We start from the raw sequence: 25,212 nt of genomic DNA on the forward strand, positions 1-25,212 counted from the left end.
CGCGGCTCGGCGCGCACACCTCGGGGCTCGCCCTAGCGTCCAAACCGCACGGCGTTTAAATCATTTTGCCTTAATTGCTTTTTAACAAGGCTGCCTACTGCGTTGACATTATATGTTAACGCTGCGGACGCCCAATGGCTGGCAGCCGCCACATGTCTGGCCACGTACGAGCGTGACACCCAATGAGGTTTTTTTTTTGGAGAGAAACTCCCAAGCCTTGTAAAAAAAAAAGCAACAAGGAGCGAAAAACATCGGCACCCTATTAAAGCGGTGGCCTCATGTCTGGAATAACGTCGCCACCGTGTTCCCAATTGACTCGGGGGATGCTTCGGCCCGGCCCAGCCCGGCCCCGGGCAAAAAAGCAGTGGGGATTCAAACCCAGAACCTCAGAACTGTGAAGAAAACTCGCTATCCACTACGATCAGATCAAAAGTTACAGAAAAACAATGAGAATATTTTTTAATCCGCTTGAATGATTTTGAAACATGCCCCCCCCAAGATGGCGGCGTCTGCGGCTCGGCGTGTGCCTATTTTCGTGAAGCCTGCTTTTAAATAGCGGCAGGAAATGGGCAGATGATGATGGACCTGAACATTCCCTCTGCTTAAACGGCACCCTTCCCCAAAATAGATGCTGAGTTGCTTGTGCCAGCGAGCAATCAGATAAAACAAAAGAAAAATCAGTCCTGTATTATTTTGTCAAACAGGATTGCAAAAAAAAGGAAACAGAAAAAGTGACATTTTATTGTTATTCAAAGTAACATCTCGTAGTATTTTCCCACAAAGTCAAGACAAAATAAAACGACAGTCGCAAAAAAATCATGAAGTGCGATAGTAAATGTGATTTACGGTTACATTTTGGGTCCAAGAGAATTACCGGCATCATCGCTTAAGAGCATGTCGCCATTTAGTGGTTTAATAAAGCCGCACAATATATCTTGCACAAGTATGCTGCAGTGTCCCACGAGAGCGCAAGCAAATATGTACTTTAACTCTGACAGCGCCACGCATTTTTTCTTTTCTTTTTTAAACTATGTTCATCACTGCCTTTGCTGTCTCCACTTGCATGACATCATCACTCACTGCTGTGGATTACAGGCGCCATCTAGTGGTCATTTTAGGAAAACGTCAATTCAAGGATGAGATTCACATTAAATATTGTACTTTATTTTGTACGTATTTTTGTTTTTTAAACCGGTAATGTACTATTAATTTTGAATGAATTAATTTTATAAAACACATTTGTGTATTACATTTTAATTTGTTTTAATCACTATTTCAATATTTATTCTTTAATAAATAAATAAATAAATAAATAAATAAATAAACAAACGTTTAGAGGTCTAATTAAGTTAACCTGTAAAGTGAAATCTCACCTTATGGTAATGGAAGACGCTCAGGTGAGATGAGATGTTCTCCTGGGCTATCAATGAGTTGTGCATGAATCTCATTTTTGGATCTCCAACCCAATCAGTGCCATCTGAAGACGACCCCGGTCTTGCACAATAAGCCAGCAATGATGCGCAGAGCAGTGGCGAAGCTGGCCCGAGCGTAATCTGCAGCCGCGGGCCTCCACTGCAAAAGAGGAGAGTCAAATCGATCAGCGGGAAAATTAAAAAAAACCTCTGCATGCCCTGAAGACGACTCACCGAATGTTTATGAAATGGATTTTTAGTGCGGTTCATCAAGTTACGGCCTTTGGGAAAGCTTTTGATGAATTTAGCATTGATTGAGACCATTTAAGGACTTTTTTTTTTTCTTCCAGGAGCTTTTGCCTGTCGACAGGTTGAAGTGGAAAGCAAAGCTTGATTCTTGCTTCTCATATAATGGACCTCATGAGACCGTGCAGGTGTACCTAATGAATTGTCTGCAAACTTGAAGTTATCAGTGAACGTTCAGCACCAAAGTGCCTTTCAAACCCAGCATGAATGAAACAGAAGCACTGAGAATACTCACACACGCCAAGGAGAACATCCTGATGTCCCTCACTGCTGTACATGTGCCAAAGCATAGAATTGGAGAAACCTTCAAGGACAAAAACTTGAGTATGATCATGAAAATTCAAAAAAAGTCCACACGGCAGATGGCAAGCGTGTGCTTGTAAAAACGTAGCATCCTCAGAAGGGGCTGTGTTGCTAATAACAGCGCACGACTGGACCCCCCCCTGCAGCCGCTGCAAGGGCTGATGGGAATAGTTCAAAGCTGATTGTACGCCGCTCGATATTCCGTCATGAGGTGGGATCCAATTCAACATCACCCAAAAAAATAATGAAAAAATCATGACACTCTACGAACTGCTCGCGGTTTCCTAGCAATTGCTCCAAGATGATCAAATCTACAGTAGTTTGTTTACCATCTACAGTCAGATCTATGAGTATTGGGACCACTAGTATTTTTTTTCCTTGGGTGGGCCAAGGGAGAGCCAAGGATTTCTTGTCTAAAGGAATTCCCCATTATTATATAAAATTTTTTTTTACAAATCCCCAAAAATATATATTTTTAAAAATGTGCCCGACAAGGAGCAGGAGAAAATATGAGGAAAGAATTCCAGGAAAAATCTGAAAATACCCCAATTACATTATCTGGCCTGGCACCGAGTGGGTCCAAGTATATTTGGGGGGGGCAGTAGCCCTGCCGCACCCCCCCGAGCACCGCCAGTGAGAAACGTGATCCCCCTCCTGTAGATATGCACTTTTTATGAAATATGCATACTATTGCAAATTTGCAGAGATCCCGTTTGAGAATCTCAGCTGTAAAATACTCTTTGTATCTTTCGGAACATCCCCAAATCTGTTGACTACTAGGCCATGGTGAAAACAAACAGACCTGGTAAATTCTGAATTCCCCTGACACAGCTATTTTAAGGAGATCAGATTTACTACACTTGGTGGGATTGGTGTTAAACAAGGTTCCCAATCGTGACCTAGTTGCAGTTTTGCTCTTTTTGAAGCAACTCCACATTGCTGGCGCTCGCCTCCCGCTGCTCTATGAACAGCAGTCTTCAAAACATCCCCGTTGACTTGATTGGCAGAGCTTTTGCTTATGATTGACTGCTGAATAAAAGGCAAATGTCGTCCTCCACTTGTTGGATGCGCCGCGGGATAAATCAAGGGAATCTACTCGCGAGAGCCTTTGTTTGTTTTTTGGTATGGGTTGACAGACAGTCAAGTTGAAAGGGGGCGAGACTTCCCTCTTCTCGCACATCCTGCTGGCACTCCAGCGAGGTGAGATCTCAAATTTGGTGACTTGCCACAAAGCGTGTGCACGAAAATACCACCGAGATGTGGCAAGGCGCAACCTTTTATTCAACTTTCATTCTATTGTGCAATTTAAGAAGTCGCTCTAAAAAAAAAGTTTCAAACATTCACCAAGACACGCTCGCAGACGTCAACAAGTGCGAGCTGCAGTTTCTTCTGCTTCCGCTCATTTTTTTTTTTTTTTTTTAGCCCCGCGGACATTACTGATAAATAGTTGGAAATATATCCTGTGGTTAAAAATATGCAAAAGAATACCATCTATCACTATTTCCCTGTTGAAAAGCAGTGATAACAATCATTTGCTTTCATCACTATTAGATATAAAAAACAATTTCGTATTTATATAGTTTTTATAAATCTCCATAAATGCTTTCTAAAATAATTACTGAAAATAAATGTTCCCTCATCATAGCACATTTTTCTAACTTCTCTCATTAACTGTTAATATAGTAAAAATCTTTGCCGGTGGTTGATGTGATGAAATAAAAGACAAAAAAAAAAAAAAACACTCAATGCAAAAAAGGCTAATGATGTGTGCTAAACAGAGAGAAGTAAATTAAAGAGGTGAATCATGGTCCACTGGGGGCGCCATCATTGCCTTGCAGCTTTTTTTTTTTTTTTTGCTGATTCGTCATTCGATCCATAGCGATGAAAATTAAATTGAACTTGAGAGATTTCACAGTCGAGGCACACAGTTATTTGTGGAAATCCAAACAAAAATCACACATGAAAGGCAAGTGGCTGATGAGTCAGAGTTTGGTCATTGGTATGTGCAGGTTGTTCCAAGGTCCCATCCACAACTCCTCCTCATCGGATACGGTGTGATCGCTATGGAGCGCCAGCGTCTCCCTGCTGTCTTTGCGGTTGTCCACCGAAGTCTCCAGTTCCTCTCCGCCGCTGTTTCTGCCCAGCGAGGATTTGCCGATACTGGATTTGGACCCGGAGCTTTTAAGACCGTTCAGGCTGGAGCTCAAGGAGCCGCAGGAGGCCCGGGTGTTCAGGTTGATGTCCACGTTGGGGGACACGCACGTCCCCGTCCCCTCCTCCGTGCCGCCGTTAAGGCCTTCTGTGCTAACGATGGGCGACGGCTCCTCGTGAGTCACCCCCAGTTTGTCCAGTTTTTTAAACTGGGATCCCACCTTGTGGTTGTTGGGGTGGGGTGTCCGTCGGGTTCGGACGATAGTGCCGTTCTGGGCCAGGTAAATGTTCCCGTTAATGTTCCCGTGGCCGCTCGGCGGTCGGGACCTCTGCGTCTCGCCGGAGCTCTCCTCTCCGGTGGAGGTGGACTCGTTTTCTCGATCGACCACCAGCTTCATCCGCTTCTTTCTCACCAGCTGGGGAGAAGAACGTGGATCAGTTTCATTGGAGGCGGAAAAGACACAGTCCACAGTCCCAAAATATCCCCAAAGAAGAAAGCGCGCCAACCTCTGATGAATTACGCAAAAGAAATCAATTAACTGCGGTTGAACATATTGTAGCAATTACTGCTAGCTATCTTTTCATCATTGGAGCCATGATGAAAAAATAAAATTCTCCAGAAGTGATGTCGTGATTGCTAACCGCTCACCAGAGTGGTTTTCGTCTTTGATTGTGTTTGACTCTGATGAGGTATTGCGTGCCGTACCCATTCCAAGAATAAACTATGATGGTCAGCGTTGGCGCAATAATAAAGATCAAGAAGAGGTATAAATGCACACTGGGGGAAAGGAGGAGAAAAAGAAGGACAGGAAAAGTTGAAAGTTGCTTTTGGAGCAGTCAAGTGAGCTTCAGTGGACGACGTTGGAGACGTTCAGAAGAAGAAGAAGAAAGCACCCATGTGTTCACTCCCATGCAGAGATCAATGACGTTCTCTTACTTCACAGTGACAATGGAGTTTTCTAGAAGGCCGTGAGGTCCTTCTCCGAGTCGGAATCGGCGTCTGACGTCGCCTCGGTTTCTCCTTTACCGACTTCTGAACCGGAGCCGCTAGCAGCGGATTTCTCTGTGGAGATGGCGTCTTCGTCCACCTCGGAAATGGGTGACAATCCTCCGTAGGTCTCTTCGGAAGTGCCGCTGATGCTCCTGATGTCGGCGTGGTACGGGGGAACGCTGTGAGGGACGGACGGACCGGGGCCTCCGGACGCCACGCTGGACCTTCTGGAAGCGGCGTCGTCACTCATTTTGCTGGCTGACTCGGACGCCGACGCTTCTTCTTCGCTCTCCTCGGTGATTGTGCCCTCGGTCCGGTGAGTCAGGATGGACTTTCGGGAATGCAGGCTGCCGCTGGTTGACCCGGAACCAGAGGAACTTCTCCTGCTCTTCAAGGAACTCTCCTGGGTCATCCGACTGCCTTTGGATGACCCGCCGATGGAGTCTGAACCGGACATTTTTCTCTGGCCTGACCCTTTAGACCAAGAACCTTCGCTGCCTGACCCTGATTGGGCCTCGCTGACTGTTCCTGTACCTGATTCAGACTCGCTGACAGTTCCGGTACCTGATTCTGCCTCGCTGAGCTCCTCGCCGGACTTCTCAGATGTTAACGTGCTTCCGGAGGTTTTGGTTGATGATCTGACACTTGAAGCAGATACAGAGGCAGATTTGCCCGTGCTTGCACTTTGACTTCTTGCGCTTCCGCTAAGAGTTCTACTACCGCTATCGCTCCGACTTTGACTGGCGCTTCGGCTCACGCTGCTACTACTACTCCTCCTACTGCTCGTCTCAGTAGCTGATGATTTTATGGATGAGCGAGCAGTAGATCCACTGTCCTTGGTCCTCCCTGCAGTCTCTGACTCCTCATCTGATTCTGAGCCCTTCTCCGTTGCTGTCATTGTTCCTTTCTCTGAATCAGACGCTTTGACTGATTCGGACTCCGAGTCTTTCTCTGTTTCCGACTCTTGCTCTGATTCCGAGTCTTTGTCTGTTTCCGACTCTCGCTCCGATTCGGAGTCTTTCTCGGTTTCCGACTCTTTCTCCGTCCCTGACGGCTTCTCGGATTCCGACTCTTTTTCTGATCCTGATTCTCTTTCAGTACCGGATTCTTTCTCACTGACCGATCCCTTTTCAGTTCCTTCCTCTTCAGACTTGCTTTCTTCCTCCGAATCCCCCGGGTCGCGATCGGGCTCTTCTTCCGAGTCCACGGTACTTTCGTTGGCGTCGTCCCGATCTAAATCCACTTTCAGATACTCTCTGTCCACGCTGCTTTTCTCAGACGACTCGTCATCGGAGTCTTTATCCTTAGCGCTCCCGCTCGTCCCCGCTTCCGGCTCACTTTCCGTGACGCTAATGGACACTTTTGACTTCTTCTCTTCCTCACTTGTTACTTGTGAGGCTTCTTCCTCGTCCCTCTCGCTGCCAGTGACGCTCACGCTACTTTGCGACTTTCTCCGGGCTTGCAACTTTTTGCCGATGTTGATTTTCTTCAAAACTTTGCTCAGCTGGCTGCGAGTGCTCGATTTGCTGTCGATGGGTCCCGCAGGCGACGGCCCGTCGCTCAGACTCTCCAGACTGTCAATACGGCGTGCTGACATGAGTTTGGCGTAATCCTTATCTTTTTTCTTGACGCCGAACATCTTGAACATTTTGGCTTTCTTCCATGGAGACGGGCCAGCGGCAGCCGGCGGGGCTTGCTCTCCTCTCTTAGCGGCTGCCAGGAGTTTGCTGAGTTTGATGACAGATTTGAGCTTCTTAGCCGCCTTGGAAGGCTCGGCTTGGGCTTCCGGTTCAGCCTCCTCGATTCCCTCGTCGGCCCTAAACGCGACCCTTTTGGGTGGACCTCGTCCCCTCACGCCGCCGCGTCCCCTTCCTCGGCCTCGTCCCTAAGACAGCGATTCATCCTTTTGTGCTGATTACGCAATAACGTCGGATTGCCACTCATTCAATAAGCAACCGTTCACATTTTATCAGGGCCGATACTTGACATTTCGATGATCACAAAGAGCACGAAATAGACATTTGAGGAGAGATATTACCTCGGGGCCATGCGGACTGTAGTAATAACCATCATCTTCCATAATCACCTCGCCATATTCGTCATACACGGGCGCAATCAGCCTTCTTCTACTGCCATATTGAGGGAGGTCATACCTTGAAAAGAGGAAATTTCGCACAAGAGAGCTTTTACTAAATGTTTCTTGAAGTGGCTGAAATGTATTTACTATATCTTGAATCAGGAAAAAACGAAAAACTGAAATTTGCTTTTATTCTCGCAATGTACTAAACACGACCTTAGAAACGTGTCCAGGAACATACGTCCCGCTCCTTAATTAGCAGGAAGTAGAATCCGGCACATTGCAGGTAAGCCCCTCCCACCAAATGTGCGGCAGTGACTCCAAAGACTCGGATCGCCGGATTAAAAAGCTTAAGCCTCTGAAGCGCACGGCAAATAAATACAGATCAAACGCTATGGAGTCCCATTTATGATCGCACTCATTAAGCAAAGCAAATTGGCCACGTTATTATTTTTTTTCTCAGCGACGTGAAAGGCAGCACGAGAAGTGTAATTGAGATACTAGCTAATCACAAAGCCACCATGGTGTTCCCACGAGCCCGACTCGAGGAGGCGTAATTAATCTGATGTTAAAATGAATGCTTACGGTCCCTTCCATTTGTAGCCAGCAAGTTGGGGTACTCACCCTTGATCGTAATTATAATAGTCCTGGGCGTAGTATTCTTGGCCGGGGTCGATGCCGGACTCCATCGAGAGCTCCTGTATTGGAGAGGGGAGAGAAATTCCTGAGTAGGGTGAAGAGGAGCGCGACACAAGATGCGGACGGAGCAGATTGAGCGGGCCAAGTTAAGGATGGGGAGGGGCAGAGCGGAGCAGCGGGACTACCTCAGGTCTCAGAAGAGATGGTCTGAGGAGTTGCTGATGCTGCCAGTGATTAGTGCGGACCAAGAAGAAGACAAAGGAAGGAAGAGATCGCCAGGAGAGACACAAACAGGAGTTGAGAATGATTTAAGCAGGAAAAGGAAGATCTGGCTTGTTATATGGAATGTTTTTGTTCGATCAAAGGTAGAGATGGAAAAAGAAATACTGGAAAAACTTTTATAAAATCAATATTTGGCGCTTGACTGGGTTGAAATAGAAACCTAAAAAAAATGTGCTTCTCAGAATTTTAACAAGATCAATATAATCTGTAAATGTTTTGTTAAGATATTCCATCTTGCCATTGTTCAAATTTTCCATCAAAGGCGGAGTAGATAAGAATAATTGGATCCTCACCTGTCTGCCGTAGCCTCGCCTCCTGTGTGCCGCAAAAAAAAAAAAAAAAAGACAAATAATGACTGAGTGAAAAAGACCTTTTACATCAATGAAATGTTTGGTGGCGCATTTTGCTGACCACTGATGAAATTGTAGCCGCGTTTTCGAAATATCCAATTACGACGTTGCAATATTTGGGAAAAGATGCTCGCGGCTCGTGTTATCACATTGGTATGAGTTCTTTCGCCTCCTCTTTTATCTTTGTCAAAGAGGAGCCCAAAAAAATGCAACAGGGTAGATTGAAATTCAAGGAAAAGGAAAAAAAAAACAGCCTTGATAATCTCCAGGCAGATATTAAACGAGTGCGGCGATTCCGCGAGGGATGATAACTCAAAGAAAGTTCATAAAAGTGTCCTCGACTATCGCAGCGTGCATATTGCACCACATCCTTTTCGACAGGCGGCAATGCGCTTTGTGTTTTGGACTAAAATGAAGCCTGTAAATCTTGAAATTCATCAAAAAGCTGCCTCGGGCAGCGATGCAAACACGGCGCATTCATTACGAGTCAAAACGGAACGGCAAAAGCCTTCCAAACGCCGCGAGTTCCAACTTGTCAGCTGAATAATGACCATTTCACCGGCGTGCCGATATATGACCCGACGATGGGATTGGCTTGCGCCTCTAGAGTGGAGATGAAGATGGAAGTGGGCTCTGATGGATGACCTGTTGGCTTTGCTGCCGGCTTCATGCAAAAAAATAAATAAAAACACTGCAGCGGATTGCAAGGAGAGAACATTTATGTCTGACGTGATAAAATCGGACAGATTCAATTGTCGACAATCGTGAAGTCTCCCTTATTTGTTACGAATGGCAGTATATGCCACGCCCCCTGCCGCCGACTCTGGAAAAGAACTTCCTTTTATCGACAGATTTTTTTTCCCCTCATGTGTAGTTTTCATTTATCCTGTTATTTACTCTGGCAAAATGGCCACAGCATCAAAACAGCAGTTTACGACAGTGTCAGTCGGAAATGAAAGCCCCGCCCCCTTCCCCCCCCGGATTGTCGTGTTGCAGGAAGGGAGAGAAAAAGTAAACGATCATCCTGAGATTAGGATTGGATGGAACTGTCTGTGTGGGAAGACCAAATGGGGAAGAAGATAAATGGAACACATGGAGGGTGAAAGAGAGCAACAGAGAAAAAAAAAAGGGGGGGGGGGTGAGTAACTGTACTTGACAGTCTCACAGGCAGCAAGGGCCCGGAGTCGTCGCTCAGGGATTGATTGGTTCTGTAATTAGCCTTTTCAAGTGTGCTGCACAACATCAGAGTGACTACTTTATCAAGCTGGCAGGATCTCCGCAGACATGCCAATTGACAGAGTCTCCAGAGGTCACCTCATTCAGGATGAGCCCGCCGAGTGATTGGATCTGCAACCTCCAAGCGAGGCTTTACCGACGGTTTCTCTTGTCGGAGGCTCGCTTGTGTGGATTAAGCCTGGAAAATTCACTTTTCCAAATATCATCGGGTCTAAATATAGTAGCTGGCATTTGTCGTGTGTTTTTTTCCGAAAGTCGCAAGTGAAAGAACTTCAACCCCCGTCTTTAATATTGCATCGATACTTAACGGGCGAGAAAACTTCAGAGGTGTAAAGCAGATATGATGATTATTGGAAAATAACATATGGTGATTTATTGCATGTATTTTGAGGTACTTACCATCGGCACATGTTGAATATTTAAGAGTTCATATCCAAGAAATGTGCACGCCTTTGGGAAATGCTGCAGAGTTATTCGTAATTTTTGGATCTTTTGAAGAAACCGAATAATATTGCCTTCCGGCTAATTTTGGCTAGGCAGATGGAAACTGCAGTCTCATCTGCAATCATAAGAATTATCAGGCTCTTGTCTTTATTGATCACGTTTGAAAAATTGAATATGGGTTTAGCAACATAGTTTGGGTTTTAAGGGTGAGGAATTAGTTTATTATTTGGGTTCCTCTGATGGGGCAACTCAGAAGTCAAAGCTTGTAAGGTCACAGGCAGAATATAAAACCAAGAAATTCTTGATGCGTAATGCAGTGAACTCCTACAGTGCTTACTCAAAAACTGCAATTTGACCCAAAACAACTGGTATAAACTTTTATGGAGCAAAGCAGGCCTATAAAAAGCATCGTATGTGGCAAAGCTGAGTATACGTTCTTTGGCAGTGGCGTCTTTCAATAACAACATAGCGAGTAAAAAAAAAACCAACCTACACAATCAAAAATGTTGATGCAAAATCTGAAAGAGAAACAAAGAACAGGAAAACAAAGAGTGGAGATGTAAAATTCAAAACAATGTGAATATGCAGTGAGAGAGTTAGAAAACTGTGGTTTGAGAAGAAGCAGGTTCGCTGAGCTCGGCAACATCTGAGCCCTGAATCTCGGCCGCCACGATTGGTTGACTTTCAGCGCAGTTCACGCTTGAGCAGCTTTGGAGCGAAGCGCAGCGAGAGTTAGGCTTTGGCGTGCTCTGCTCGGCGCTGAGATCAGAGTCTTGTTGTTTGTCAGCACCCGCTGATTCCTCAGTCACGTGTGCTTTCTTGTTAAACTTGGGCACCTTGCAATTTTTGTCCACTTGGCTGTACAGGTTGGCAACCGACCTCTCTATGTCGGCGAGATTCTGGAGGTTTTTAAGGATCCCTTTGAGCTCACGCTTCCCCGTCTCGGACCGTGACGAGACGACGGGGGAGCGGAGTTTGCGTTCCGAAACGGGTCGAAGCGAGGACACGGCTGGGAGAGATATCGGGACGAACTGGCCTACCGGGCTGATTTGGTTGATGGAAGGTGAGGGTGGGGGAGGGAGAGGCGGTGGCGGAGGTGGGGGGACAAGCTCTTTGTGAGTAGGAGAAGGAGAGGTCCGATTGGTACCGTTCGGTTTATGAACGTCAGGGGGTGAGGGGGTAAATGAAGGTGGGTCAGGGCTCGAGGACACGGGGGGTGAGGGCGGGGACGGTGGCCGGACTGGAATAGGAGGCGGCGGGATCTCAGGTGGGTCGGGTATGATCTCCACATGGATCTGACATGGCTCCACTGTCACGTAATTGGAGATGTTGGAGCTGAACCTCTTGAGGACAGGCGGAGTGGATCTCGCTTTAGACAGAGACCAAGACTCGTCTCCCTGAGTGACGATAATATTCGGGGGTACATCCAGGCCGAAGGTCGAGGGGCTTTCCAGAAGTGACAGGAGGTCATCCGAGGACAGCTCCGGCACATTGGTGCCGTCGTGGTCCCTGACGTGTAATGGGGAAGGCGACCCTTGGCTGTTCTGCAGGAGGACCTGCTGTTCAAACTGCCTGGCTTGCTCACGGACTGACATTTTAGTTCCGAAGTTTCCACTCAGCGGTTGACCGTCGCAACTGTCCGTACGTTGCCCGTGTTTCACGGCGGCTCGGAGGATCTGCAGTTCCCAGTCCGATGCGTCCATGAGCAATTGCCTCCGAGGCGCCTCGTCTGCCTCGGCGTGGATGCGGGCCGGCATCGTCCAGGCGCACCCCGACCATTCGGAATAAGGATCAGAAAAGGAGAAACGGTTGTTGGTAGGGCGTTTCCGTCCGGTGTAGATGTCCGGACTGTCGAGGTGACCGTTGTCATCGTAGACGGGGTTGTGGGTGGTGAGCGGGTTGCGATCGGAAAGGAAGGTCACGTTGCTCTCCGACTTGGGCGGGTTGATACGCGGAGCTCCGTTGCTGTGGGCTGCGAGGGCGCGACGGGCAAAGGCGCTAAGAATCCTTTGATGGTCGGCTTCCTCAATGACACACTTTTTAGCCCTGTTCCGGAGAGGGCGATGCAGAGGAAGAAGAAAAAAAGACTTGAAAACAATTGACAGTGATGTTTTCAGAGAGGGAAGGAGGAAGGAAAAGGTAAATGTTTGTTTGATTTGCTGGGTGGCTAGAAAAGACGAAGTGGCTAATCGCAAAGCAATTAGAACCAGAAGTATGCCAAAGACTTAGATGAATCATTAGCTGCACTGATGTATTGATTTTTGGAAAGTTCAACCCATAAGATTATTTCTTACGGGGATCAGTAACGTATCAAAAGTTGCCGCTGTAATAGATCATCAAAACTGGCATCACTTGAAGGATGCGGTGTCATTACCCAAAACACTGCAAGGTGCGAGGATAGGACGAGATGAAGCGGAGTCTCGAGGAGAATCGTTTGGATACGTGGGATAAAAAGCTTTCCCTTCGGGTCCACGTTTGGAAAAAAAGGTCACGCTAATCAAAAGCATACCTGGAAGCTAGCAGGTACAAGGGGGGGAGGGTTTGGGGAATTTTTGGATGTGAAGATTACTTACTGCAGTCTGAATCCAGATAGTAAAAGACACCATGGCAAGGACAGAAAACAGACAGATGGTAAGACGACTGAAGGTGAGACAGAATGTCGTATGTTGATGTTAGGTGCCGCATGAGCTAACACAAAGGTGATGTCGCCTCCGGGCTAGCGGTGACAGTTGACAGTACACACTGCTTAAAATGTTGTAGCGGACCCAAAGTGGAATCATGCGGCGTGAGGTTTTTTTCACATTCTGTGGTTGAACAATGAACAGACAGCTATGCAGTACCACCACCAATCCTGACAACTCCCAAGGAGTCTTCACTTGTCCAAAAGTTTGCATCTCGGGGAGTCCAGTAAAACCAAGAGCAGAGAGCTGGCAAACTAGCTAACAAGCGGAGCGTAGGAGGAATGCCAAAACAAACCCTCAAACAACAAACCTGACTGCCAGCAAATTTGGATGAACCTTGCTCTTGCTAATATTATACGCAGGGAAAACACAATGGGCCCACACATATAATGCGACAGCTGTTTTTAAAAAACGTTAAAAAGATAAAACTTGTGGTGGCGTGTCATATGTTTCAGACAGCGAGCTAGATATGGTCAGTCGATGCATGGAATGAATTTAGCTAGCTTGTTTTGAGTTACTCCAGGAGGGAATGTTGGTGGTTATATTTACTCCCGGTTTAAAAATAGAGGTCAAGGATGACTCACATGCTGCTATCCCCGAGCTCTTCGTAAAGGTTGGCCCCGCTGGTGGGCGCTGCCTTGCCTCCTGGCGGCAAAGCCATTTGAATTCTGGCCGTTTTGGCGCACTCCGCCTGTCGCCTATGAAAAACACATTTGAGCAGATTTCATAAAAGAATATTGTGTGGGTATTAACACGAATCAGGTAGCTCCGATTTAAAAACTCGAAAAAAATAATAATTTGGTGTAAATCTATCTATTTAAATAGCTCATGAAATAAGAAGAGCTAAACTGCACCGCTCACTTATAAAATAAAGAAAAGCAACTTGACAATCATAAATGGAAATAATGACTTACTCTTTGAACCTGATGTTGAGGAAGATGGGAAGAGCGGAATGGGAGGAGAAGACAGGGAGGGGGACAAAACAAATGTTAGACTTGTCATGATTTTTATCCACAGTCTAGCTTAAATTCAAAAAACGCTAACAGGCAACTGTTGTTTTCTTTTAAACATGACTAAAATACGGAAAAGCTCCAAAACGTAGCCAGTTTCTGTGTAAAAAAAAAAAATCATCCAATATTTTCTTTGTGAATTGCACACTTAAGCGAGCCAGCCTATTGTGTATCTGCGTGGGGCAGACATGATTAAGTGGCGTGACGACGCGGCACGACGGTCACCGCCGACTGTAGGTATTTGTTACAAATGAGCGCTAATTAATTTGCTTTCCCAAAGCACCGGTGTGGAAATGAGGCCGGTGGAGTGCGTAGTCAGCATGTATAATGACAAGGAAAAAAAAAAAAAAATGGAGCAAGAAAGGCTGACGTGAACGTTGTACTCACTGCTTGTACGTAACCATGACGATAAGGATGGCAGGGATGCAGCAGAGGATGATGATGATGGCGAGAGCGAGGAGGGCGCCCTCGGTGTAGCCCACGGCTTGGGCAGCCTTCTTCACGCTCGCCACGATATCCGGCGAGCGGATCTCCAGGATTCGGCCGCCCTCTCCCAGGTAAGGCTGAAATTCCTTGTTGATATCCAAAACGTTCCCATCCAGAAATCTACAACGAAGTGCAAGCGGGAGTTTAAAATGACACATCTGACATTTTTTTTTGCACACAATCTCCCCAAAAAGTAAATTCAATACTGTCCCCAACTGTCAAACGAAGGACCTGTTTTTCCCTGATAGGAAAAAAAAAATGTCTTGTAAACACTTTTCTATGCGTCACTCGGCGAGAATGCAAACGTGGTCAACAAAATGCGTAATCACACTCCGCCAGACACACGCTGGGAACGCGGGAAACATGCACTCTCCAAGAAGAACAAGTGAAATATATTGCTGGTTTATGTCCAAGTCCTTGAAACCATTGGCGGCTCTCCTGTGTGTGGTAGCGAGAGGGGGAAAATAACAGTCGCAATATTTTTGGTGGGGCTATATTGTAGGCATGAAATGCAACAAATAATCAGTCATTAGCGGTGAGGAAAATCGTTTAGAGAGTGCTGCATCAATGTGACATTTCATCAACAACAATAAAAATGGAATTCTTTCTTTTGCTGAGACAATTCGAGAAACCCGACAAAGAACTTGAATAGACATTAATTAATTTGATACATATTGTTTATACCGGAAGACAATTCAATTACTTTTTAATCGTCACCCTCCCTTAAAAAGGTTTAGAATTGTCTATGAAATGACTCGAGACGGCGCCAAAGCACTACATGGAGCTCCTCAATGCCATTGACATAGTTTGGATTTTTAGACAAAATGAGATGAATCATTGAATGGTGACCGAAGATCAAGTGGGCCAAAATATAAATACACCAAAAAAAAATCTTACTTGAAGAGCTCCTGGCGTGAAATGGCCCTGTTTGTGAGCGGGTCGATGGCGTACACCATCAAGTCCGACTTGCTGTAATCCTCCAGCTCAAAGCCGTCGCCATGGCGCCGCGGCCCGATGGCCTCCACTATCACCTTAGCGCCGGGGATCTGGTCCTGGATGTAACTCTCCAGGATACTGAAATTACCACAACGCCAATAAACGCCATCACAAAGTTCATCGCATTAGCTTCGGAATCGATTCAACAAATCTGGCAACGACCGGGCGGCGATTTCTCCTTAGCCTTTGCCAACGTTGACAAACATCGTGAGCGGTAGTACGACAACTAATATTGTTTCCCCCCCCTTCAGACAAGTGCATCTCGAGGCCTCAACGTGTGCGAGCGTTTGAAAATCAACAATGACCAGCAATTTGCCTTTCAAATAGCCTCATTAGGTCAAAACAAGAGAGTCTCTGGAGGTGCTAAAGGATGTTACGCCAAATCGCGATCATTAATTCATTTGGATGGGGGACAGAAGAGCCTGTATTATACACTCAACCGCTGCAAGGCCTTTGCTCGACTGATATTTATTTAAGAGCCCAAGCAGAGTTTTTTGTTTGGCGAGTCGCTGTTAGTATGAGTCATTTTTTTTTTTTTCCCAGTGACAAATTTATACGCTGAATTAGGCGCCACCTTAAAACTAATAGAGCTCATATCCTTGCTGGAGCTGTTGGCGAGGGTGCAATTTATTTTGTATTTTTTTGGGGCTATTCAAATAAGGAAAACAATTAACTGGAAGTCACACTGGAGGGCAAGCAAATGTTGTGGAAAATAAAATACTGATTGGATAGGGACGGATGTGATGCAGTTGGTGAAATGTAGTCGCCAAGCCTTTCACGCCTTTTATTACACAGTAAGTTACCTTCTCGTAAAAATCAAGTAAACACAATCATGTCATTAGTTTGATTTTAATTTGGTGTCATTACTCGAGGCACTTTGGATTAACTCTGAAATAGAACCGCATGACGTCGGCTGGAGGGAGTTGAGCGATTTTCGAATCATTCAAAGTGGCATTATCCCATTTGATTAAAAATGGAATATTCATTTTAATCGGAGTTGATGGGGGGAAAAAAATTGTTAAATGCGTATTCCCTTACCTTATGATTTGATCCTTATTCTCTTCAACCAAAGTGGGTGGGACGGTTGACACGATAACTTGCATGTCCAAAGCGTTGACCACAGATACCTGCAGACCCACCAAAAGCGTTGATAGACTCAAAAAATGTTCATCTTCTCAGACATCCTGCTTGTAATAATGCGATGCAATTGGATGACATGACAACCCGTCCACAATGTTCCCTGCCTCGTTCCCAAAAGTTAACTCTGGCAACCCTAATGAGAACAAGCCCTACATAGAAAATGAATTGATGAATGAATTGTGATGCAATAGCAAAAAAAAAGAAAGGAACAATCCCACTTATTGCACTGAGAAAACCCTCAATGAATAACTAACAGTGCTGTAAAGAAATCGCCGTTCTCCCGCTCAATTTACAAGCGATGTACCGCACGCTCTTTCCCACCGTCCGTCTTGTTAGGCGGGCTTGTTAGCTTGATGCGTTGTGCCAGACCTGAATAAAAAAAAAATGTCTGGGGGAAGCGTAGCCCCAAACTGGGGCAAAAAGAAGAACTTGTGAAATTATTGAGGAAAATTGCACATGGGGTTTGAATGAAAAAAAAAACGTGTGGTACATGGCGCGACACAGAATTCAATTGGAAATTTAATTCCAGAATTGTATAAAAGAAGATTTTCTTTTTTCATGATGACAGCCTGTATGTCAAAGTCAATAGCAATTGATAGAAAAAACTTTCAGAGACTCACCACCACGTCAGCGTTGCTGCTCAGACCTTCGCCGTAGTCGTCGGTGGCGATCACCTCGAAGCTGAAGTACGACCGCCGCATGTTTCGAAACATGATGGCCGACTTGATGACGCCGGTGTACGCCTCGATGACGAAGCTGTCTTGGCCCTCCGCCGTCGGTGGGATGATGAGACGGTAAGCCATGGCGCTGAAGTTCCCCGTGTCCCGATCGGTAGCCTTAAATAAATAATATCTAAATATATATATAATATAATATATAATAAATAAAATAATACGTAAATAAATAAATGAAAAAAAAAAGCATAAATAAATGAATAAATAAAATAGTTCAGGTTGTCGTCAATGCTCATTATGTCTTCAAGGGGCATTAACTTATTTTCCCCTGCTCTTCACATCCCATTACCTGTACTTGGAAAAGTTTTCTAATGAGGTAAAAAGTTCAATTCTTGGAAAGCATTCATTCTGGAGAAAATTGATTGGAATTGGAGAGGCCAAAGAGTCTCTCGGAACAAATTGCATTCGATTTGTGCGAGCTCGCTAATTCAATGAGCAGAAGAGTTGCGAGCGCGGCGGCTACGATTATTAATTCCTCCGTGTCATACCAAGATGTCTTCATCCAAAAGGTTATGCTGAATTAAATAAATAGATAAACCAAGAAGAATTAACAAATTTAACTTCAAGCCCTTTCAAACAAAAAGGAAGTGAGCCTTCAAGTGATGAGGGGAGATAATAGCTTTTTTTTTTTTTCTTCCACGCAGGTATGGCGGCGACGGAAGAAGAGTCGCAGCTGCAGGCTCTTCTCGCCTTATCTCCATCTCGCGTAGTTCCACCTGGCCGCTGCAGATTGTTCTTCTTGTAATAAATGACTAGCAAGCCTCTCATGATTAAATTCTACTCATGCTTTTGTTTCCCTGCTGGACATTTCAATATGAAAGTGTTTAAAAAAAAAAAACTAAATAAATAAAAGAATTAAAAGTGTCTTCTAAAGAAGCTTGTCATTCATAGCCAGCCTTCACTCCATTAAGCCAGTCCATCGAGTAAATGTGATGGAAAGTGAAAGTGGAGAAAAACCTCAGAGGCACAAATTCAGAGCGGCGACCGAGCTCAAACACAGGCATCAATTCTTGGGCTGTGTCGCAAGTGACACTGATAAATAGCAGCAATCTCTTCCCCAGCCGCTATTGACGGAAGAGGGGAAGGAACGAGGGGACCTCACGGAAGGCCGCAGACGTGCCGGATGATGGCAACTGAAGAAAAGAATACCAATCTGCGAGATGCACTTTGCAAATTTGACTCATGGGAGATTTAGTTGTCACAAACGCTCACAGTAAGCTGCGTTAATAGCTGTCGTTCTTCGCAGAGGATAAAGAATATATGTTCTCATGCGGGGTGTCATTCATTCACTTACGTCGTTCACTACCAATGACAGCTATAGACATCAAAGATTTCCTCACCACTATCTTGAGAACGGAACTGAAGATCTTGGTGTCTTCGGTCACGCCGCCTATGTAGAGCTTCCTGGTGAAGACGGGATGGTGGTCGTTCTCGTCGTGCACCTCCAGGAACACCTTGGCCGTGTTGGCTGCGACAAAACAATTAGCGATCAATTTCAAGTTTTGTTGACAGTTCTTCAGGAAAATTGAAGAGAAGAGCCGAGATTCAAACCAAGAACTGCGTAGCAGATATGCTAACCACTAGGCTTGTAAATGTAATTTTTTTGGGTCAGGTCTTGATTTATAACCAGTTCAAGTTGGTTCCAAACTTTTGATTCTACCAATTTGCCCGAGTCCTGCGAGACGATGACATGACACTTGGGTTTTCTCGCTTCCTCACCGTCGAGCGCTGGCGGCTGAATAAACACGTCCATCAAGATAATCAGAACCGCCGTTGATCAAACATCCACAATTTGAAATGAAAATGGCCGTGCCACTATCATTTCGTCACGGTCGTCAGCCGGACCCCAACTTGAAAAGTTGGAATCGTTTTCCGTGTCACGCGGAAGGCATCTCATTACTGAGAACATTGCATGAAGTTGGCTTTGTAAACTTTTTGATCCGTTTTTACAATTGTGTCGGTTTGGGTTGCAATTTGGAGATTCTCCTGTTAAAAATGGAAGTGATTGTACATTCTGTGGTAATTTTCATCTGTATTTCTTAAACAAGCTCTTTCTAAAGCCATTAAAAAGATCCGTGACGTGCTCTCATCTTAGTTGGAGATTGTTCCTAACGACACGGGCGTCAGGAGCTCCTTTGATTTCATCCGACGGACAGCATTAGAGTCAATAATGAGACCGACTTGGTTTGATCAATGACGATATTAGGCAGCCAGAAACGCAGAGCTCTCCTATTGCCCCCAATAAGCCGATCGGGAAGTCAACAATTGAAATTCTCCAAGCAAACAGCGGCGATGGCGAGACTCGGTGAACTCGGCATAAATGATGATGAAATATTATGTGAGGCGAGTCGGCGTGAAACGCTAATCAATCGCGGGGAAGTTTGCACTAGCTCAAACTTTCTGCTAGCAGTCATTAAAAAACATTGCAACGAATGGAAATAATGATTTGAAGGTCAGCCCGAATTAAATCTCAAATAACCTTTCCCAGTTGAAATAAAGGGAACTGCAATCACAGTCAATTATGATATTATATTATTTATTTTTATATTATATCTTTTATTTGAGGTTTATTTATTTATCTTTTGATTATATCATATTAAATTATATGATATAAAACTATTATATTCCATTACATAATCGTGTACAAATGTGTAAAATAGAAAAAGCAGTCTATGTTAGGGGGGAAAAAAAAAATCCCATCATATCCCATTTGTCGTCTTCTGGCATGCAAAGGTGTAAAAGTCACGTTGCATCGGAGAACACGGAGCGCCGAGGGGATTTGGACGCACGGCGACCGCTCGTCAGATTACAGCCGCAAAAACTGCCAGACAGAGAGCGAGGACCCTCCGGGATGCGTATGAAGGCCGCTCACTTTCGCTCTGGCTCTTTCGTCTTTGACTATTTCCAACCTGCCCTCGCCAGGATTGGGTCTGGGAAAGATACAGCGTTTTGTTTTTCCCTATATTGAGTCGAAAAACGACTTCATTGAATCCAGCCGTGCCTGGAGTACGACTACCGTGTTGACACGCCTCTTGAAATTCTACTCTCAGTCGGTCTGAGCGAGTTATTTCGGTTCTCTCCGTATTCATTGACAGACAAGAAGAGTTACTCGTTTGAATCATCTCACTAAAAGGGGGCACAGAGGAAGAAAAAAACCTCAGCCACTCGCAAAAAGAAAGACGTCTGATCATGATTGTATTAATATGGCCGTTTGATGGTGCCTTGCCGAAAGAGGACGAAATGTCAGCCAATGTATCTTGATGGCGAAAAGCCTTTAACTTTGACTCTTGTCAGATGAGAGAGGAGCGAGCGGAATCACGCGGCCGTAACGCCGGCGATTAGCATTTGAGAGACGCGACATACGCTAGGTCATCGATTATTCATCGGCGAAACGTTTGTTCTCAAGGTTTCGTTCGTTAGAAGCTTTCCTCGGCAAACAGCCGGTAAGAGTTCCACGTCGGAAGGTAAAGTCAACGTTGACAATTGACGGGAAAGGAAGTAAACGAGCCAGACGAGGAGTCAAAATCCACAATTTGAATGCCGAGCCCGAGCTTCCAAATTCCAAATGAGCCAATATGTATGCATAGTGGGTGAGCAAAGGCAGCTGGCTGACAAGTGATCATAAAAGCTGGTTTTCAAGAGTGGACGAGAAAAAAAAAAAAGTGTCAAATATGTGATTTGTCTGCCTAAACTGGTTAGCTTGAAGCAAACGGAAACAGAACAGGTCATCATGCCGGAGAGTCTATCCGTCAGCCGATACGTCATTTGCATTTGTGTAAGGCGCGATGGCATTTGATCAAATTTGGCAGGTTGGCGCAAAAAAAAAAAAAAGAAAAGATTGCCATGTCATCGGGAATATCGGCGTAGGATTTCAATTTTAATGTGAGAAGATAAGAAAATGTCCACCTGATGTTACCGTTAAGCAAACTTCCACTTCTTATTTTGGTTCAATTGCTCTCGGCTGTTTTTTTCTTTTTTTTTGGAGCAAATAATTAATTTAGCTCTTCAGCGACTGGTGTGACTGCAACGTGAGCTTCCCGCGCATATCGCCGAGGGGCGAGCTGTCGCTTGTCACTGACGATCAAAAGATGTCACATGACACGCGTGAGCGACTTATTGTTAGACTGCTGAACTTCTGCACTTGCCGTAGCTGCTTGACAATTTGATACGTTTCGTATGTCACAAATATTTCCAGAACAATTGTTAGTCTAATAGCATAACTGCCTGAGTCTTTTTTTTTTTTTTGTAGCTCCTCGAAGGTTGGATCAAATCAGGCTGAATTAGTTTTATTGATTCACAACAAAAACAAAACATTCTAACTTGACTTATGATCTCAAGTGTATTAAATCTCGTTGACTTACTTTTGGATGGCACGCGCAAGTTGGACATGACAACCAGCAGCGAGTCGGCCTGCACCCTCAAGACGTAGCTGGTGACGTTTTCGTAGTCCAGCGGCTTTGCGGTTGAGATGACGCCCGTTTTGTTATCCACACGGAAGTGACCTGCGAGCAAACAAAAGAGCGGCGGCGGTGGTGTGAGACCGACTGGAAGGGACAAAAACAAAACCGGGCATGAAAGAAAAACAAAAGTATCACATAGATGAAAAAGCTACTTCATTCGTTTTTGTCTTCTCATACTCGCTAGAAAAACAAAAACAAAAAAAACATCACAGTAAATTTGCACCTGCCGGGTCATCTGCTCTCTCAGGGACTAATTAAGCGGCGCCGATTTGCCAACGAGTGTGACAAGCAAGCGCTGCGGGTTTGCAAACATGTCACCGCTGTCTGTTCCACCCCGGGCCGGAGAAAGGACAAACAATACTGCAACGCATCGGAAACTTACCGAGAGCGAGCGAGTCGCCGCCATCTGCTACTTGGATGCGGTTTAATATTTCATACAGAGTCAACTGAATTTTGAAATGAATGTGTAATGCCTTCCCGTTACGAGAGGCTCTCCGTGATTTTGTCATTCAAACAGTCGGCTGGGCTTGAGTGACAATACAGGAAAGAAAATGACGTCCATCTTTTATGGCAATGCACGTTATTTTTTTTTTCCGACGGCCCACGCCTCAGCCATTAGAGACTGTTCGCTTGTCATCGTGTTGTCAACTTACTCGACAGAGGCCCGCAGGCGAGAGTGAGGATTGGGGGGGGGGGGGGGGGGGCGCGAGCATTGATGCATTTTTTACGACAGTGCCTTGGAAATTGTTTAAAATTGTCAATAAAAATAACAACATAATAAACTAATATATAATACTAAAATAATAGTAATAAAAATAATACAATTAAATAATAAAATAGATAATAAAATAATAGATAATAATAAAATAAATAAATGAATAAATAATCAAATGAGTAATTTTTCAAGGCAACAAACCTCAAATATATTTCGTTTTTCTGGTGGGAAAACTGCCTTTCCTGCATTTCTCACCAAATAAAAAGTTGTGTTTTTTTTTTTTTTTACAGTATTGTCAATTCTAATCTCATTTTACAACTGGCAACCCACTAAAAGCTGAGCTAAGTATCTCCTGACATAATATCATGAGGAACTTGAATTTTCAAATGCCCCCGGTGTGCACTGAAAACACAGATCAAGCAACTTCTCACTAACATATTTCTTTCAAGCTTTTTCCATGGCGCGTACTTGCTTTGTGGCCCACACTGGCACTGAGGTATTTTGAAACCAAATGTTTATGCGTCAGAGGCTGTTTGCGAGCAAAGACAGCGCCGATGGAAATATACCTAAATCATTTCCCGCCACGATGGAGTAGTAGATGGTCTGGTTGATAGCGGCGGCGAGAATGGTCCCCAATGGCGTACCCACCGGCGCCAGCTCGCTAACGGGCGGGAACCTGCGAAGAGACGTCAACGCCAAGATGAATTAGGTGAAGACTTCGGGGGATCGATGATGCCTCCAAAAGAAGAAAAAGATTTCAGCCTTGATTCATGGAGGAGAGGTTTCAAAAAGCATCAAAGATTACGCTTGGCACAAACATAACTTTTGCAATTTCATCTTTCTTGGATGTATTTTGAGTAAACAAGTCGTATGTAAAAAAATATATATAAAAAGTTTGACAAAATGTGTTCTGCTTTTTTATCCTTCGATAAAAATCGACTTTTTGTCATGGTAACTTTAAAGTATGATGCTTTACTCCGTGTATTTCTTAAAAAAATATATATACTCGTTCATATTATTTACAGTATCTATTTGATAACTTGTTTGTATATTTTTTTATATTTTCTTAACTGTGTTTTTTTGAGAGAAATATGCCTCTTTTTTTTTTTAAATAAGAGCAACAACAGTACAATAATTGACGATACAGAGGTTTCCTCTTACCGGTAATACATAAATGAGCATTAGCTTCCTTTTCAAGTACATAAGAGACTTTGGGGAAAACATAAATTATTGTTCAGTTATTGCAACAAAAGCACTTTGACTTTGCATATGGAGCTGGCTGCTTGTTCTCTCCAAGGAGATACAGCCTGGGATAAAAATAAATAAATAAATAAATAGCACGGAGCAGATGCAGCTATAAAAGGCAGGTCAGGTGGGATGTTTAGGAGGAAGGTTTAGATGAACGTATGGAAAAATATCCTCCGGCCAGAGCTCCTCACGGAGCAGCGTGAATAACGCTAATTACACCTTTTTCAACATTTATCAGCGCTAACTCCCAGATGATCGTCCCAGTGTGAAGGAAATCTAAAACTGGCTTCAATGTTAATCACACAAATTCAGCTGAGAATGGACCCGGTCCCGCCTGCCTGCTTCATCATGAGCAACATACGGGAAGGGCTTCCTCCCGTTTGCATTGCCCAAAATATATGGCTGACATGACATGCCTTTCTTCTTAATGAAATGGAACACGAAGGTTGGTGGTCCATTCATCTGACTACTGTCATATCCAATGATGGAAGACAAAATTAATTAAAACAACATCTTGCCGTAGTCTGTAGATAAGATTGGCAGACCAAACAGGACACCCCGTAGCGCAGATAAGTTAGCCATAAACGGATGTTAGTTTAGCTTCCTTGTCACATCTCTTATGAAATATGACATTCATTTCTTTACAACATACATATTTTAAGATTACAAAGTAGCTTTTTGCTAGAATAAAGTTCCCGCCATTGGTGGATCAGCCAGGTTACCGCTTAACACAGATTAGCGCAGTTAGCCATTAGCGGGTATTTAGAATGTAAGTTTACTTCTGTACAAGTGCAACATATTTTCTGGATATAAAAGTAACTTTTAGTACAATTTTTAACAATCTTAGTGTTTGGTCCATCCAACATCGTGATAAGATTAGTTTGAGAACAAAAATTAGCGCTTAGCATTCTTAGCATCTGATTTACATATAATTTACATTTAACACTACTTCCAGGCCAGACGTATATAAAAAATGTGATAATATGAATTTAATACATCAAAATGATTTTTATCAGTCATGCAATTTAAATTGTATGGGCACATTTAATCACAGTCATGTCCAGGGCTTATTTCTGACATCATGTCAAGGCAACATTCATAAAAGCGTCTGCCATCATGGTGGGAGATGGTGTCACCGCTTCCTGTCCCAACCCAAACGGCAATTACTCAGCGACGGGGCCCAACGGTGCAACGAGCGGGAAATGGAAGTCATTTATATTAGCCAAACAGCACATTATTCACATGCCAATAGCGGCGCAATACATTCTGCCCCGCACATCAATATCAGTCATTTGCCAGCATGCGGTGATCCAAACTATCTGCTGTATGATTCTTCGGGGCCTTTCGCATTATTCACTGCCGTCTGTGTCCTTGTGGGGTGTTTGCCTCTCTGAGTCTGCAGGATGGATAGATTGTTTTCCAACTTTTTGTGATGACTTTCTTTTTGTTATGAAAACCAGGTATACACACATTGCGGCTGTTCCACTTGCCAAGTGTCTAAAAAGATGACATTTTGTACTTGGCTGAGCGCCGCAGCAAAGTCATTTATTT

At 44.4% G+C, this 25,212-nt stretch overlaps 1 protein-coding gene across 3 annotated transcripts in view; it reads right to left on the reverse strand.

Annotated features, from left to right (window-relative positions):
- Positions 1–4,438: 4,438 nt before the first annotated feature.
- The window catches only part of LOC147049952 (protocadherin-15-like), a 109,258-nt gene continuing 88,484 nt past the window's right edge, over positions 4,439–25,212 (reverse strand). For 2 of the 3 annotated variants that reach the window (XM_085921535.1, XM_085921534.1), the window contains 7 exons: positions 22,980–23,089; positions 21,600–21,740; positions 18,579–18,706; positions 17,125–17,340; positions 16,403–16,491; positions 15,266–15,442; positions 14,266–14,488 (listed from right to left, as the gene is read on the reverse strand). In XM_085921535.1, the coding sequence (XP_085777661.1) occupies positions 14,266–14,488; positions 15,266–15,442; positions 16,403–16,491; positions 17,125–17,340; positions 18,579–18,706; positions 21,600–21,740; positions 22,980–23,089 (1,084 nt within the window). Of the gene's footprint in view, positions 4,589–5,109; positions 7,049–7,201; positions 7,317–7,864; positions 7,939–8,064; positions 8,104–8,454; positions 8,477–13,456; positions 13,571–13,786; positions 13,796–14,265; positions 14,489–15,265; positions 15,443–16,402; positions 16,492–17,124; positions 17,341–18,578; positions 18,707–21,599; positions 21,741–22,979; positions 23,090–25,212 lie in introns of those variants that run through there. The other variant, XM_085921536.1, reaches the window with a different exon arrangement.

The sequence above is a fragment of the Syngnathus leptorhynchus genome, chromosome 10, assembly GCF_054491065.1.
Source record: "Syngnathus leptorhynchus isolate UIUO chromosome 10, UIUO_Slep, whole genome shotgun sequence".
NCBI classification, from domain to species: domain Eukaryota; kingdom Metazoa; phylum Chordata; class Actinopteri; order Syngnathiformes; family Syngnathidae; genus Syngnathus; species Syngnathus leptorhynchus.